The 17,913-nt window shown below is 32.3% G+C and overlaps 1 protein-coding gene across 2 annotated transcripts in view; it reads right to left on the bottom strand.

The window, feature by feature from the left end:
• Window positions 1-17,913, bottom strand: part of LOC105488622 (glycine receptor beta) — a 95,711-nt gene that overhangs the window by 35,941 nt on the left and 41,857 nt on the right. For both annotated transcript variants that reach the window (XM_011752843.2, XM_011752844.2), the window contains exons 3-4: window positions 14,968-15,074; window positions 13,231-13,298 (exon numbers count right to left, since the gene is read on the bottom strand). In XM_011752843.2, the coding sequence (XP_011751145.1) occupies window positions 13,231-13,298; window positions 14,968-15,074 (175 nt within the window). The remainder of the gene's footprint in view (window positions 1-13,230; window positions 13,299-14,967; window positions 15,075-17,913) is intronic.

The raw sequence follows: 17,913 nt of genomic DNA on the forward strand, positions 1-17,913 counted from the left end.
TGAGAATTGTGGGAGCTACAGTTCAAGATGCCATTTGGGTGGGGACACAGCCTAAACATATCACCGCCTTTAGGTGCTGTGTTTTATCAAGGTAAATCACCAAAACCCTATAACTTTGAATTGCTATATTTAAAATATGCATTCATAATATGATAAAATATTATGTCCTTAATGTGATATTAAGGTTCAGTATAAGAAATAACCAGATGAAGCTGTGTATATATATTTTACATACTTGTTGTTAAAGCTGTGACCCTTTATTGTGATCAATAACCCTGATATGAAAGTACACAGGATGAATTCCTTATTTAATTTTAAGTTGTTAGAAATATATCACTATCATACCATTATATAGGTATTTACCATGTGCTAAGTATATTTAATGTTAAGTGCTTTACAAAAATCACATTTAATCCTCAGAGTTTACACTATCAAAATGCTCTCCTGATGCTTTTATATGCTTCATATGACTGGAAAATAAGACTTAATTGTGTTTTTCTTTTAGTCTTGTAGCTGGGAAGCTAAACATTAACTCTATTACCAATTGCATTAACAATTTCTCTCTCATATCCTGGTGCAATTATCATTGTATGTCTCTTACACGTTTAGTTCTTTCTCAATTACTTCATTGTATTTTTTGTTATCATATACCTCAACTATTTCTGAAATAGGGATGGATAGAAAATAAAAAAAATAACAGTTGAGATATTGCCTTATTCTTGACAAGAGTATTTCAGTATTATTGGGATATAGCTGCCAAGAAACACTGCCAATGTGGCTTCCAGAGTTAGAATGCTTTATTTCAGTCTAATATTAGTTTATCTCCTTTTAATAGAATATGACATATATGTATAGGGATATAAGAGTATTAAAACTTTATAGGTATTCTTTATTTATTTACCTTAGTTTTTTATTTTTATTTTTTAAGACAGGGTCTTGCTGTGTTGCCCAGGTTGAAGTGCATTGAAACTATCACAGCTCACTGCAGTCTCAACCTCCAGGGCTCATTAGATCCTCCTCCCTCAGCCTTGGGTAATTTTTTAAAAAAATTATATAGAGATGATATCACATTATGTTGGCCAGGCTGGTCTCGAAAACCTGGGCTCAAGCAAACTTCCCTCCTTGGTCTCACAAAGTACTAGGATTATAGACATGAGCCACCATACTTGGCCACTCATTGGTATTCTTTATCCAGACCAAAACAAATATCTTTTGGAATGTATGCTGGTTGGCCTCTCAGTAATTAATTTCTAAAGATTTTATAGCAGTATTTTATAATAATATTCATGATACTATCTGACAGAAATTAAAGAAATGCTAGTATTGAACTTCAGCATATTTTGTATAACTAAAAAAGAAGTCATTCTATATTTTTGGGGTGAAAGTTCATAAATTAAGCCTATATTATACAATATTCCCCTTAAAATGTCCATGCATGCACACAAGTTTTGGAAGCATAATTCCATGTTCTACGTATTTTCAAATGGTTAACTAATTTAAAATTACATACCAAATAAGCTTTGTTTTTAAATTTCTATAGGAATTTTAATAGTGTTTCTCCATGTGAAGTTTACTATTCTAAATCCTTCTTGAAATCTTATGAATGTTTCTACACAACTCAATAATATATTTGTATTTTTTATCAGTATATTAAGTCCAAGCATTTTAATCATCGGAAAGCTGTGCAGGATAGAGAAAAGCCCTACATAGCCTTGCCAAAATAAAAACCATCTATGGGAAAATTAGAAATGATGTAAGAACACTTTATTTATAGTCAACCCCCATGTTTAGTGTTTATATGATCATAAATAACTTTTTTAAAAATTATAATAAACTAATTTATAAAGGCTTGTATAATGGAGACAGCATGGGCTTGGAAATATAAAAGGCCTGATTAAGAGCTCACCTCTAAGTCTTAAAAGCTTTGGCCCTGAGCAAGTTTCTTATCCATTCTGAACTAAGTTTCTTAATATAATATATACCTACATATATATATCCTAATGTGAGGATTAAATAAAATACTCAGTGTAAAGGATTAACATAGAACTTGCTATATAACTAAGCAGGTTTCCTTCATTTTCTTCCCATTTTGCATCCTTGGGAATCCAGCTACAGATTAGATCATAGACTTTCAGAAAACATTTATTTAAATTCCATCTAAATCCCTAGGCAATTGACTGGTTGGTTCATTCATTCAAAATTACTTATTAATGATATATTCATTTTCATGATCTGGTTAGCAAGGATACAGCTGTAAGCTCTCCTTGCTTTTGAAAAAACAACTATTTAAGGGATATTGAACATCAGTCAAACATAACTTGAAAAAGCCTATGTAAAAATAAAACAAAAATCAGTTCACAACGGGACATCTAATTTTGACTCTGAAGATGAGTTTAAGCTAACTGATGAATTGACACCTATACTGAGACCTGTAGTTAGAGAAATCTAGGTCTAAATTCTGTGCTAAATAATTTGCTGTATGGGTTTAAGTCAAGTTATTTCACTTCTCTGAGCCTCAAATTCTTTGTCAGTAAAATTAGTCCACAGTTACTCCTAAGAATTAAAGGAGATACTCTACCTAAAGCATGAAACCTGGCCCCAAGTGAGTACTCTCAAAAGTTAATTAATTTTATTATATGTATTATTAACATTATTATCATTATGTCTATTATCACCATTTTGAATATGCAGGCATTACTATTGACGGCATTCCTTTTCTATTGTTGTAAAGATGATACCTAGAAGTTTTAGTTGGCTGCTAAACATTATTAAAGCTAACATTTTACTAACTCTTCAAAAGCTTTTAGAAGGCATTTTTTGTATGTACTAAAACTCAAGCACTACATTTCGGTGCTAGCCATATGGAGATCAACACAAAATGGTACTAGAAAACAAATCTGAGATTTTCAGACTATTATTCAGATTTCACTGACTAGAGATACATGAAGTAACATGGCAAACTTCTTGTGTGGACTACTTGTTTTTATGTTCCAGAATAAATTCAGTGATTAAAGAGGCTCATTTAAAAACTGGTTTTGCCGGACTATGTTAAATAATCATTCCTTCCTTCGTTTGTTCATGAATTCAACAGTTATTTACTAATAAGAACTTCCCAGGTTCAAAGGTCTGAGCTATCAGTCTGAGAGGGATAAGAACATAGGGTCCATAGCCTCAGGAAGTGATGATTCAACAAGTCATGAGACAATTGGTAAGGACCCTAAGGGATGTAAGAACAAAGCAATACTTGTTGAGAGAATAAATGATCACGTCAGACACCAGGGATCAGGAAAGGCTGTAGAACATACATCTGGTGAGGTTCTCAAAGAGTAAAACTTTGATAGGTATTGGGTGACATGTGGGAAAAGCAGAATAAAGACAGAGGCAAAAAGATAACACTTCTTAATCAGTTTCATCAACAATACAAAAGAATGATTAAATATCAAGATAGAGAAAATGGCCCAAACAATTCAAGATCATCACTAAACAGGACCAAGCAAGAGACAGTGGAAAGGTAGAAGTTAAAACCAAGGCCAAGAAATATACAAAGAACTCTTGAAACTCAACCATCAGAAAACAAAGAACTCAATTTAAAAATGCACAAAAGACCTGAACAGATACTACCCAAAGAATATATACAGATGGCAAATAAGCATATGAAAAGATGTTCAACATCCTATGACATCAGGGAAATGCAAATTAAAAGAACATTAAATTAATTGAATGGCCAAAATCCAGAACGGTGACAATAACAAACGCTGGCAAGGATGTGGAGAAAGTGGAAAAAACTCATTCACTGTTGATAAAAATGAAAAACTGTTCAGCCACTTTGGAGACAGTTAGTGGTTTCTTTTTTTTTTTTTTTTTTTTTTTTTTTTTGAGAAGGAGTCTCGCTCTGTCGCCCAGGCTGGAGTGCAGTGAGATGAGGCCGCCACCACGCCCGGCTAGGCTTTTGTATTTGTTTTTTAGTAGAGACGTAGTTTCACCGTGTTAGCCAGGATGGTCTCGATCTCCTGACCTCGTGATCCGCCCGTCTCGGCCTCCAAAAGTGCTGGGATTACAGGCTTGAGCCACCGCGCCCGGCCAGTTAGTGGTTTCTTACAAAACGAAACATACTTTTACCATATGATCCAGCAATCACACACTTGGTATTCACCCAAAGGAGCTGAATACACATCAGCACAAAACCCTTCACTTGGATGTTTACTGTAGCTTTATTCATAATTGATGAAAATGTCATTCGGTAGATAAATGGGTAAGTAAACTGTGGTACATTCAGACAATGGAATATTATTCAGTGCTAAAAAGAACTGAACTATCAAGCCATGAAAAGATACGGTGAAACATTAAATGCATATCACTGAGTGAAAGATGCCAATCTGAAAAGGGTACATAATGTACGATTCCAATTATCTGACATTCTGGAAAAGGCAAAACTATGGAGACAGTAAAAAAGATTAGTGATGCCAGAATTTAGAGAGGAGAAAGGGATCAACAGGCAAAGCACAGATGATTTTTAGGGCAGTGAAACTCTTCTGTATGATACTATAATGGTGAATCTTTATCATTATACATTTGGCAAAACCCACAGAATGTTCTAAACTAGGGATGAAACCTAATATCAAAGATAAACTTTGGAGGATAATGTCTACTTATGTTTGATAACAAATGTAGCAATTTGGTGTGTTTATCCATTCATTTACTAAATGACATTTTTGTCAATTACCAATAAAGCTACAATAAAGTCTACATTGAGTCTACTTTTAAAAAGTGAATGAAAAAAATACCATAAACAAAATCAAAATCAAGAAATACAAGGTTAAGAAAAAAAATCCAAAATTTTAAGATAAGGCAAAAATATTGTTTGTTCTTTCAATATCACACTAAAACAATGTCTAACAAGCCCACCTTAATGCATGTGATTCTCTAGGACAATGTAACTTTGAATTGCTATTTTCTATTGATTAGGGCTATGACTATAAAATTAGATAACTTTTTAAAAATTGATGTTACTAATGATTTCTGTCTTGTAGAAAAAAATTCCCCAAGACTATGCCTATACATCTCTTTCAGCATTATTTCTTTCACAGTAGTCTCTTGAATTCTTCCTTGAATCAGCTTCACATGCTGTTGGTTCCTTTATTAGTGTATCAAATAAATCATTGATATGTCTTCACTATAAGTCTGTCTTAAACTTTTAAAAATTAAATACTTTCCTCAAAGAGCTAAACACAGAATTTCTATGATTCAGCAATTCCAATCCTAGGTATATACCCCCAAAAATTGAAAGCAGACACTCCAAAGAATACATTTGTACACTCATGTTCATAGCAACATTATTTACAATAGCCAAAAGGTGAAAATAACCCATTTCCATTAACAGATATGTACATGCACACACAATGGAATATTATTTGGCCATAAAAAAGGAATGAAATTCTGATACATGTTACAACATGCATGAACCTTCAAAACATTACCAAAAAAATATCAAGACTAAGAATAGGTTTGTTCAAAATTATTAGTTAGAGCAGGAATACAGAACAAAAGCAAAAACAAGAAACACAAAAATACCTGGGAGGGTAAGCACTTAAAGGACTGGCTAGAAGACCAAAAAAGAAAAAAATCCTAAGAATGTGATTTCACAAAACCAAAAGAAAAAAAGCTTTGTGATGGTCAACAGCAGTAAGTACCACTGAAGGTCAAGTACAAAAACAAACAAACAAACAAACAAATAAACACTGACTACTTTCAGCAAATGAGGAAGCCACTGAAGATTGTAGCAAAAACATTTTTGGTACAGTGGTATATCAAAAACAAAATTACAGGGGATTAAGGAGTGAATGGAAGACAAAGTTCTCTTCTATATAAGATGGGGATAAAAATCATACACTCACAACATAGAATTTTAGGAAGAATTCAGTGAGATGCTATATGCAAAGTACGTGAACTGCACCTGGAGATACTAGGTGCTAAAAAACTTTTTCATTTTATTAGGAAATATCCTTTATGTTGTTGTTATTCCTTTGTAATGCTTGTAGAGTGCTTAATATGCTTTTTTTGCTTCAAAAAATTCTGCATATAGTGTAACATATTTGGGTTTCTCTGTACTGAGATGATCTACCTACAATTACTTTGAACAGTCATTCACCTCTAGATCTCAAATCTCAACACAGTGCTAACATACATTTTTTAGCATCTCCTATACTCTTCTTCTTGCTTTAAGCTGCACCATTGTAACCTCAATACACCACAAAAAAAAGCTCAAATGGGTCTCTACTTACTCCAATTATTATTTTTTTAAATAGAATTGCATCAGAGTCGTATTCCAATGAGCATCACCGAAACTGGAAATTGCCTACTTCACTGGTTCATTCAATGTATCGTCCTGATTATTATGTCTTATTTCATTTTGAAGCTACTTCAAAGATGCTTTTCTATTAGTTATGAGGTCATATAATATTATGATTCAACACAAGTTCCAGCAAGCTTATGTATCTTTAAGAATATTTCAAATCTTTACAATTTAATAGTTTGGGTTGAACATTCATTAAAGGATAAAAGCTCATTAGTTATATGCTTTGGTTAGTGTTTTATGAGTATTTTCAAATAATTACTAGTTATTGGCATTTCAAATGCTTTATATTAAGATAACCATCTTTGAAAACTATTTTCATTTTCAATTATTCAATCACAGTAATTATAGCTCTATCATTTATTTTGCAAGAAACAAATTCCCATCAGAAACAGACTTCTTTTATGAGTGGGAAATTACTTAATTGCTTTTAAAGTACTTGGTGACAAATACTACTCATTGTTCATTCCAAATAGCACACTATTAATCACTATCTGGAAAAATGGATGGTCTCCAAAAACTTTTAGAACCAATTAACACCCAAATTAAACTATTTCTTCAAGTCAATACAACATTTCACAACAAGACACTATATTCAGTTAAGTTTCTTAAATGATATTTTAATATTAAGAACTGTTTATATTTTGTAATGTTGTTAGAATAGTTCACATATGTAATCTTTAATTCATTTGTTTTATTTTCATTATGGCAAAAATTAGCATTCAAATAAATAAAAGAGATCAGCTCTTATAGCATCTGGCAGCATTATAATTAAAGTTCTGTCAATAGGGCTATTAAAAGGCTGGTTTGAAAAGGATTTAAAATTTAGCCTCTAGTCAGGTTAAAATTTCATATAAGAACTGCAGGTTAACAGAATGCCTGTAAAAGCTCTTAGGTTATATATTAGTGATTTTTCTCAATATATCATTTTCCAAAGTTTTTAGTTAAAGATTCTTCAGTAACACCTTATGGATAATTAATTTTTCTAGATCTATACCCACGGTTCATTTCTATTAGGAGTGCCTGCTAGGTGGTGGCATGGTGCCACACTACACAGGAAACCCCATAAAGAATAGCAATCTGCTGAGTCTGGGTATAAGAAGCATCCAATACACTTCTATTAAATACAGGAATGACGAAATGCCTTCTGTATCATGTTGACAGTTCAGTTCAGCAAGTTTTCTAGCATTCTTCATACCATTAGTTTAATTTTTTTCATATCCATTAATAAAAATAACCGAATTACTGGGAAGAGAAAACAAAACTTGGACATTTTTCATCTTTTCTCAATGCCTAATACAGTACTCTTACTTGTGAAATTTAATCACCAATGCTTCCAAATAATACAGCTTGAAGAAAAAAGGTAATGTGGAAAGTATTCATAATAAATTGTTCGGTTTCATGTACATACACTAAAAAGGGGTAACTTTGACATAGAGAAAGGAATAAAGTGTATTTTAACTACTAAAAACATATATATATATATATATATATATATTTAAAAATTACATCCTTAATAGAATTAACCTTAATGAGTGAGAGGTTTAAACAATTACTCAAGAAAATACAACTGATTAGTCTGGCATTTTCATATATGGAAAAAGTTATGTTATAATCAGATAATCCTTCAGCTGGACTTGGGAGGAAGTTATATGCAATCAGATAAACCTCTAGAAGAATTCAGAAGAAAAAAAATACTAATAAATGCTCATCAGCATATGCACTAGTTTCCAATTGCCACTGTCACGAAATTAACAAAAACAGTGGCTTAAAGCACCACAAATTTAGTATCTTACAGTTCCGTAGCTTAGAAGACCAAAATCATGTTCACTGAGCTAAAGTCAAGTGTTCTGTCTGAAGGGCTGGTTCCTTTGAAGCGTCTGAGGAAAGAACCAGTTTCCTTGGCTTCTTCAGCTTCTGGAGGTCACCTGCATTCCTTGAGTCATGGCCCCTTCCTTGCATGACTACCGCTTCATGCTTCCTGCATCACCGCTACTACCACTGACCCTCATCTTGCTGTCTCTGTCTTACAAGAATGCTAGCAATTACACTGGCTCAACTTGAAGAAACTGGGATAGTCACCCCCAATCTCCAAATATTTAATTTAATCACATCTGAAATGTCCCTTTTATCATATAAAACAGCATATCCACAGGTTTGAAAAGGATATAAAATTTAGCCTCTAGTGAGATTAGAAATTTCATATAAGGATTGTGATTACCGGTGATTAGGACATGAACATCTTTAGCGGGTTATTATTCAGCCAACAACATTCAGCTATTATTCATCCTGAAGATGAATAACATGAGAAAAATAAATATGAAATCAGTTTAATGTTTATGATTTTACATCTAAGATGTAAAATCTACTAAGATGTGAAACAAAAAATGGGATAAATATGTCTAATATTATTCTACAACAAATTCTATTATTCTATAATACATGCTTTAAAACAACAAAAGCAAAATATAAAGAATAGTAAACTAAGGCAAGTTTTAAGGAAAGCATTTTAAATCTAAATATAAAAATAGATAAAATAAAATTGTTTTAAAACAACAAAGATGAGCAATTATCAAAAACTAGAATCAAGCATTTTTAGTGGATCCCAAACATGATTTTTTTTCTTGACAGTCACAGCTGTGTTTCCCAAAAGGAGTTGCAATCTATTATTAAAATAAACAAAAAGTCATGGAACAAAAAGGCATAGAAAGTCTGACAGGATCATGAATTATAGTGCAATAATAATTCAATATAATTACAAAGCATGCCTAAACTAAAGAAAGAAAATGGATTGTATAAACAGGCTTTTATTTCCATGAAAGAGCTCTTATGTATTTCTGATAAGGCAAAGTGTCAGTGTATAGATTATGACAATACACCATCCCAGTTTTCCCCACGTAAGTTCAATAGTTCACATTTATATTATGAAAATCCTGCTGATTAAAGCCAAAGTTAGGAACTGAATGGAAACTCAACAAATATTGTAAGGATAACTGTAGAACAGATGTCACCTAGCCCCTGACAAATCATTCTTCTCACTGTTTTGAATGCTCTTATTTCAGCTGTCACAAGCAGTAGTACGTAAACTGATGGAACCAGAACTGACTGTTTCAGGAACTTCAAATTGGGATGATAACATTCATTCGACGATTTTGGTGACACTAGTGTTTATGTTGGTAAATACCACTTATAGTATTGATAAGTATACCTTACAAAAATGTAAGGTAGCAAAATACAAATGAGCACACAGACATGAGAAATAGGAACTATAAAGCTTCACAATGAGGCCATAAAACAGGCTGAAGAAGCATACAACCACAGAGATATGGAAGAGCTTAAGGTTTATTAATATGGCTGTAATTTTTCCTCCACTACACAATTATAGTTTATGAATAATGTGAGATGACTTCTAGTTTAGCCAGCAACATTCAGCATCTAAATTTAGAGAAAACAAAAAGCAGAAAGAATTTTTTTTCAAATAGAATTGGTTAAACTTTCCTGACAGTAAAATTAATGCCAGTAACATTAATGCCAGTAACCTTGCTTGCTTCTTTCTTTGATAATCAACATTATCCACTGATGAAATGGGTTGCCTCTCTTCCTTTAAAAGTTGCCCTCCATCTTTCTGACACCTGACTTGTGGCTATTCATGTTATATCTACTCCCAGGCTCTGTGTTCTGCATTGTGCTTTCTTTAATAAGCACTACTGGCTGAAGCAGAATGGTTTGAACTTCAGAGGAAAGTACAGGGCAATACTGAAGCTTTTTAAATGTTAAGACTTCCTTTGGCACGATCTCAGCTCACTGCAACCTCCACCTCCTGGATTCAAGTGATTCTCCAGCCTCAGCCTCCCAAGTAGCTGGGATTACTGGTGCGCATCACCATGCCCGGCTAATTTTTTTTTGCTGTTGTATTTTTAGTACAGACGGGGTTCACAGTGTTGGCTAGGCTGGTCCTGTACTCCTGACCTCAAGTGATCCACCTGCCTTGGCTTCCCAAGTTGCTGGGATTGCAGGCATGAGCCACTGTGCCTGGCCAGGACTTCCTTTATTTTTGTTAGTTTTGAAGAAGTATCCTCTCATAATATAACTCCTGTCCAGACATGAATACCCTTTTGGGTTACACTTTTGAGTCATCACTATTATTTTCTGACCATTGTTTATAACAAATTATGAAGAATAAGTGTTGCCTATTTTTTTTTCCTTTGGAAGATATTTTAATGTTACTCATATAATAACTCATGCTTTCCTAACTAGTAAGAAACAAGGTAATAGAGCATTTGCCTTGAGAAGACTGAGCAAATATATAAAATATGACCGTAAAATGATATATGTGTACAATTCTACTTTATAAGGGTATATAAAATAAATATTGCTGGAAGCAAAAGAGAATAATTATGATAAAATGGAATATTTACATCTATTTAATGAGTATAGTTCTGATCTTAAACATTTAGGCTATGTCTGGTCAATACAAAGTGAAGGGCAGATTAGTTTTCATCCAGGCTATATGATCAAATAAATAACAAATATAAATAATTTGACTCTTTTAGACAAAGGTTTCCAAAGCTTTCAAAATTACACTCTGTGGTAATGACATTATTCAGTCTGTTATTAAGACATCTAAATGCTCAACATTAGTCTACTGTTTAAATTTGTTCCACCAACCATTTTACTTAACTAAGCAAATAGCAAATTTATTTGTTCATTTATTCATTCACTACTAGCTAAGATAAAAAATATTTACTTACGTGTTCATTATTTATTGAGTGACTGTCTTCTGTATTTTATGGAAAATGAAGAAGTAGAATACATTATTGCTAATTTTATGAGTTTCATAGTCGATTAGAGAATAAAAGGAATACATACAAAAATAATTTAATTACAGTATAGAAGCTATTAAACAGCAAATAATAGAGATGCAAAACCTACATTGAAAAGAGTGCACAAAGTGAGTAAGAACAGCCATAAAAATTTCTGTTTAGAAGATAAGAGAAGATCAAGAACAAAAAGCAAGGGTAAAGACTCCACAGTGAGAATTTATTGAATATGGTGCCAAGGGTAAGTTCTTCTTGGCTAACTACTGGGATGGGTCTGTGCACAAGAGTGAGAGGATATAATATTAGAAATGATGAAATATTTTATCATAATCATCAAAACTCTGTAAAAAATTATTTAAATATTGCATGTTCCCTGGTATTCTCAACTCAATATAATCATGTAACTACTAATGAGACCTACCAGAATTCCTTCCTGATATTTGGAAGGAATTCAGTATTTATTACAAAATAGATACATTAATGATACCTACTGAGCTATGACACATGCAAAAGAGAAAAAAGATCCTTGCAATAGCTGACCTAACACTCTCTTGGATCTGATCAGAGAGGCATGCAAGATAAAGAATGGGGCTGTTTCCTATAGGACGCAATATCTTGATAGCTGTGTTTCAGTATTAGTGTAGTGGTGTCATGCTAGATAACCAGGGTGCATAACGGGGTGTGGAGTCAAATAGATTCCTGCAAAGTTTTACCTTGAGAAAATGATATACCTTACTCTTGGAAAATGAAGTACATAGATAGATTAACCACATTTTCAGTTAATGAGTGCTATACTGTCTCGAGTCATATATAGTAGTTTATATTTTATTTCAGAAAGATTTCCTAGTGATTTATAATGCATGTCTATGTTATTTAAATAATGTAAAAAAAAATCCACTGGAAGTGATTTTTGGACATAATCCCCAAATCTTTTAAATAATTATCTAAAATATCTACACGTTGTCCATTATCCAGCTTAACTATATACTTCTACAAATAAATAACACTCGCATCAAAATTAAAATATAAAATAGGTGTCATTAATTAAATGTAATATACAATTGCTTTTATACTACGCTATGCTGCTGCTACTAGGAATAATGGAGTAAACATTTGAAGTAATTCTTTTACTAGTCTGAGATGGTCTCAGGAAAACTAGACTGTACTCTTGCCATTCTTACTAGGCTTGCAATCAAAGTCTTATATTATTATTTAATAAAATATAAGTATCTCCCAAAAATACAGGAAAAAATCCTTAGGTCTTCTTTCTTCAACCTGAAGTATTATTTCACTGTGTGGTTTGTCAAAAATAACACAAATTTAATATTCTAAAACCTTAACAAGCAAACTGACTTTATCGAACGGCTTTTAAGAGGCTTAAGAAATCTACTATTACTTTATCAAAAACTTTGTCCCAAAAGTCCAACTTATCATGGACAACAGTCAAACCTCTCTCAAACCTCTTTGCTATTCCTTTCAAGACACAAGTCTGCTTGTCACTCCTTCCCAGTCTTCTCCTGCCTTTCCCCACCCTTTTCATCTTGCTGAGCCATCCTTTCAAGATGTTCACATTGCTCTATCTTATGAAAATCAATTTTCTTATTTGCTTCTTACAATTCTCTGCTCTACATATCACAAAATGAACATAACAGATAAAACAAGGATTCTCCTCAGGAAACTGGAAGAAAAAAACTTGAATACTTAAAACATTTTTTAATGTTCCAACATACAAGCATATTGGAAAACAAAAACTGCTGCCCAAGAGTCTTCATGGCATAAATCCTTTCTCCAGGTTGTATCCAATCACAGCTTTTCAGAGGGAATACATCAATGCTTTTAAGTCCATAAGTTTTAATGTAACATTAAAACTAAATTTGAATTGCAAAATTATGTGGGTGACTGAAATCACTGATTTAACGAAATCTAGAAACATGGACATTTTATACTAGGAAATGGCAGGCATGTTTTGAGTTGCTCCTTATTTTTCAGTTTTTATGTTACTTCACTATCTCCTCTATTGAAATATTTGACAAAATATTAAATTAATTACAATCTTACCATTGTTGTTTCTTGAATGGATCCAAAACTGTTAATAAAAATGTTGACTACTACATCAACAGGAATGCCTATGAATAAAAATTAAGAATATATTTACTAGCTGTAAAAAGCTTGGTCAGAGTTATCACAGTTTTTTGGTTTACACATTTAATTATCATATTTTTTCCAATTCATATGGAATGCAAAATCTATGGTCTCAGTATAACATGTTCATAATTACTATTAACTCATTTTTCAAAACAGGAATCATAATACAAATAAAAAATGAGTTCAATTGTATTTTATAATGTTCTTTTTTTTCAGGAAGAATTATGTCTCAAATTGTAGGGACTCTGCAAAATACATTTACCTTTAAATCTTTTTTTAAATTCCCCTAATACATTTACTTTAAGGAACTACAAATTATTCTTAAAAAATCATTTTGAAAACAGGGTTTAATTTTTTTTGCATTTTTCTAATTAGTTCAAATTCTTACTTTAATAGGTAAAACAGTATTCAATAAATTTTACTTATAATTATTACATTTTAATTTTTAATTCATGAAAATATAAAGCTAATTGGACACACAGCAGAGTCATTATAAAGATTTTTACCTGACCTTTTGAAAAATAATTAGAAAGTTCACGGAGTGGGAACTAAGGTATAACGTTGCAAATTTCTTTCTATTTTTTTTTCAACTCATTGTGGCTGCTGGTTGGGCTAACAAAGGGAAAATGTGAATTTAGCCTTTTAGCCACATAACCACTAACTGATGAAAAACAGGTGGTGAATCAATATATGGTAGACATGTGACAACCCAGACCATGGCTGTCGTTGAAAGTAACTGAATAGGTCCCGGTAATGAACAAAAACCCATTTTTACAACATAGTTGTATAACTTCAGTTGACTAGAAGCAGCTGCAGACTTGTTTTTTTCTAAAGGCAAAAAAAAAAAAAAAAAATCAAACCTTATAATGTTAATCTGATCTACATTAATACCTGTCCTTAACCAGCAGCAAGGATTATAGTTTTCCAGAGGAGATTTTGTTCATACAGCTTTTTTCTAATTCATCAAAAGTACAAAAAAGGTCTATACAACTGCACAATCTGCTCTTGGCTTATTTTATTGTAAGCATAGTCTTGGTTTTTAAAAGGTGTGATAAATGGTAATATCTAATTGGAATAAAAATAATCTATGTTGTAGAATACATAGTCACTTTTATTCACAAAGCCAACATGCTTTTAAAAATCACACAGCCATCATTTTTTCAGCAAAAGAAAAGAAAGAATTTTCTATTAATGTGAAATACTAACAGAATGTAAGAAAGATTCTAAATATACATCAGAACTGTTCTCTTTCCCTAAATAAGAAAATCATCATTCTGCAAATTATAACTCTGGTGTCTGTGAATGAAAGCCAGGTCTATTTCCAGAATCTAAATTTTAAAGCACTAAGGTTAAGAATAGTACTTAGCAAACTCATTACAGAGGTTAGCCTATTAATTCACAGTATATCCTTTTCTGAATGTTTAAAAACAGGTAACCTATAAAGCAATGATAATTCATATTTTACTTATCTTTGAATATTTTAGGCATTGAATTGCTTAAGAACTTAAGGACATTTTTGTTACATGTCACTTTAAAATCTTACTGTTTTGAATATCACAACACATATACATATAAAATATCACAAAGTTCTATACATATAAAATTAATTTTTAAACAATAAAAATGAAAATTTATATGGGGGAGACAAACCTTTGAAGTTTGGTCTTATCCTGGGATCATAACTGACCAGTAACCTGTTCAAGATATTGCTAGTGGAGTTGGCAGGTACTCGGGCAAGGTCCTCTGCTGACTGCTGACTATAAGAGAGAGAAAAATCCTGATAAGTAGTTATAAATAGCAAACAACAGAAATGGGTAATTCTCATTGGGAGGAAAGACTGCCTTTTTGAGACAAATCCACAACTATAGTATGGCTTTTTCAAATAGAAATAGAGACTAGTAAACATTGTTAAAAACCCAAGAGGCATTGTTATTTATTTATTTTTTTATATATATACAATTAACTTTACTAAATGTATGAAACATTGCTCTAAATACTCCATGTTACTTTCTATAAAGTAAAATTAAGGAGACAGCTTACTTGTTCTGAAGCAACCTGCCATCGAAATCTAGGTAAGTAAAAAGGAAGTGCACACAATGAGAAAAAAAAAAAACAGCAAAGAACATTTTTTGAAAAATGTGTAATATTAACCTGCCAACACAAAAAAGATCTGACCAGAGAGATGGTCTAAGAATTCATAAGACAATCATGCTGACGTTTATAAAATGATATTCCCCAAGAAATACAGTGAACATTTTCCTCACTCAGTAAAATATGGCAGTCTGGGAGGCAGAAGGGAATTGGTAAAAGACTTTTCACTATTATCAGATAAATGAAACAAGTAAAATACTCTATATTATACAGAGCTGTAAGAGATAACTACCTATTGCTTTTCTGTATATATTTGTCATCAACTCTTTATCAAAAAGAGGAAAATCTGCATTGTTTTGCTATTTTAATTAACTTTGAATAATGATAAGTGACAAAATTGGTGGTTGCTTAAGAGCCCTTTTTTAGAAAGGCACTTTCTTGGAAGCCAAGGAAAACATTTTGTTGTTTTCGTTTTGGTTTGGTTTATTTTACCCCTCATAAAGTCTTAATGCATAATAATTTTTCTCATTACCTACACACACACAAAATCCATGACAATCACAAGGAAGAGTAAAACTCTACTTGGAGCACCTAGCACAGCATTTTCTGTATTGATATGGTAAAAAGTCTCAATTTCATAAATTACATTAATTTATATGAAGGAAACTTAGATGCAACAGGCTTGGCTTTGTATTGAAATCAAAACTCTATTAGGCATTTCTGAGTTAATTTTCATACAATCTGCCAATAAGAGACAACTATTGTAGGTGAGATATAACAGAAAAAAATGTATGAAATAATCTAATAATACTATGAATTGACACAGACAACTCTTTCAAACAGAAATTCAATCAGAGTGCAAAGCATTTTAAAAAATGAAAATCAATCAGTTAAACCTCCCAAAAGTGCAGAGATCATACGGATTTTTAAAAACTGCTTCTCGTGGCTTTATTTGCTCCAGTGTCACAGTTTCATAAACTTGAGGGCTGGTAATTAGATTTTCCATTTCATTGCAGGTAAAACTATAACTTCCTTACAGCCAGTTGTCATCCTTTATCAAAAGATGGAAAACTCTAAAGAGAATGAGGGTATGTGGGAAAATTGGATATTAGGATGCAAATTTGTATTCAAATCTATCTACAAATTTTCTCATTCAAAGGAAGAAAAAGAATTGATTGATTACAAAATACACTTGTATTGGATCAATTCAGAACTGCTATTATTGTGTCTCTTCATATAAAATCCTTTACAAGTATATTCCTTCTAAACAATGAAAAGACAACATGAAGACAATTAACACTAAATTTTGTAGTTTAGAACTTTCTAGCCGATTTTTCTGCTTCTAGCTGTAGGCTGTGTCAGTCAAACTCATTTTTTAGCCCTTTATCTCACTACCAAATTTTGTCCTTCTTCCACAGAATCAGTGTCTCTTTACGGAATATTGCAACTTCCATTCTTTATTGTACTAATCTAAACCAAACCTGTCCTTTTAAACTTCATCTTCTTTGTAAAATCTTGCCTCAACCTTCAACCTTACGCTGATGAACATGAACTAATAAATATATTGCTTGGCAATGATTTTGTAGCTTTTCTTTTCTTATCTATGGAGATATTACCAACTAGACAAAATGAAAACAGTATGATTATTGAGGGACTCATGGTTTCTATATATTTGTAGTTCCCTAGTCTGTTTTTATAGTATTAAATACACATTGGTTCAAGTACTTCCAATCTGCCATCTCTTCTAGATATATTTCAGCCTCATGTTGCCTGTGCTGTAAGAGGTAAGCAGTTCCACTCATCATTTCCGGAGGAAGAAGAGCATTGTCCTGGGGCACTCTCTTAGGAGAAATGACTTCCCCCACCCTCATAATCTTCCCAGTATTGACCATTGCTGAACCAATTACTGGCAAGGAGGAAGAAACATTCATGATTGGCTCAGATTAATATTCTGGTGCGGAATGAATATTGGAGAATCAACCATTATGTCCACTACATTCTTTCATTTGATAGTCATGTTCATGCTATTAAACAGAAGAGATATTAACCACACAGAACGCTGTTATTTCGAGGGAGAGAATGGTAGAAAAGAATTGGTACAAGAGTAAGAGGTAAGTAAATGGACCTGTAGAGTACATGGTATATAAAGAAACTAAGACACAGCAGGGTTAAGAGATTTTTCTAAGGTGGTAGAGCCAAGAATGAAACCTGCTCCATAGTAAGCCTGCCATAGTGTAAGTGAAATATTATCTGTCTTCTTATTACCATCCATACACATATTGCTTTAGGGCATATCTATTTTACCTTGGGTTCTATTCATCTTACTAGGCATTGTTAAAAATCATTAGTACTGAAAATATAAATTGGCCCTTTCTATCAGTTCACTTTTCTACCATCTCCAAATGTTTTTGCAACTCTCCACAGTTAAAAGCAAATTCTTGTTTGTTAGCAACAAAAACTCAACATTGCTTGACAAAAATCTTCTGAAAATCAAACAAGCAAACC

The sequence above is a fragment of the Macaca nemestrina genome, chromosome 3 (assembly GCF_043159975.1).
Source record: "Macaca nemestrina isolate mMacNem1 chromosome 3, mMacNem.hap1, whole genome shotgun sequence".
In the NCBI taxonomy this organism is placed as follows: Eukaryota; Metazoa; Chordata; class Mammalia; order Primates; family Cercopithecidae; genus Macaca; species Macaca nemestrina.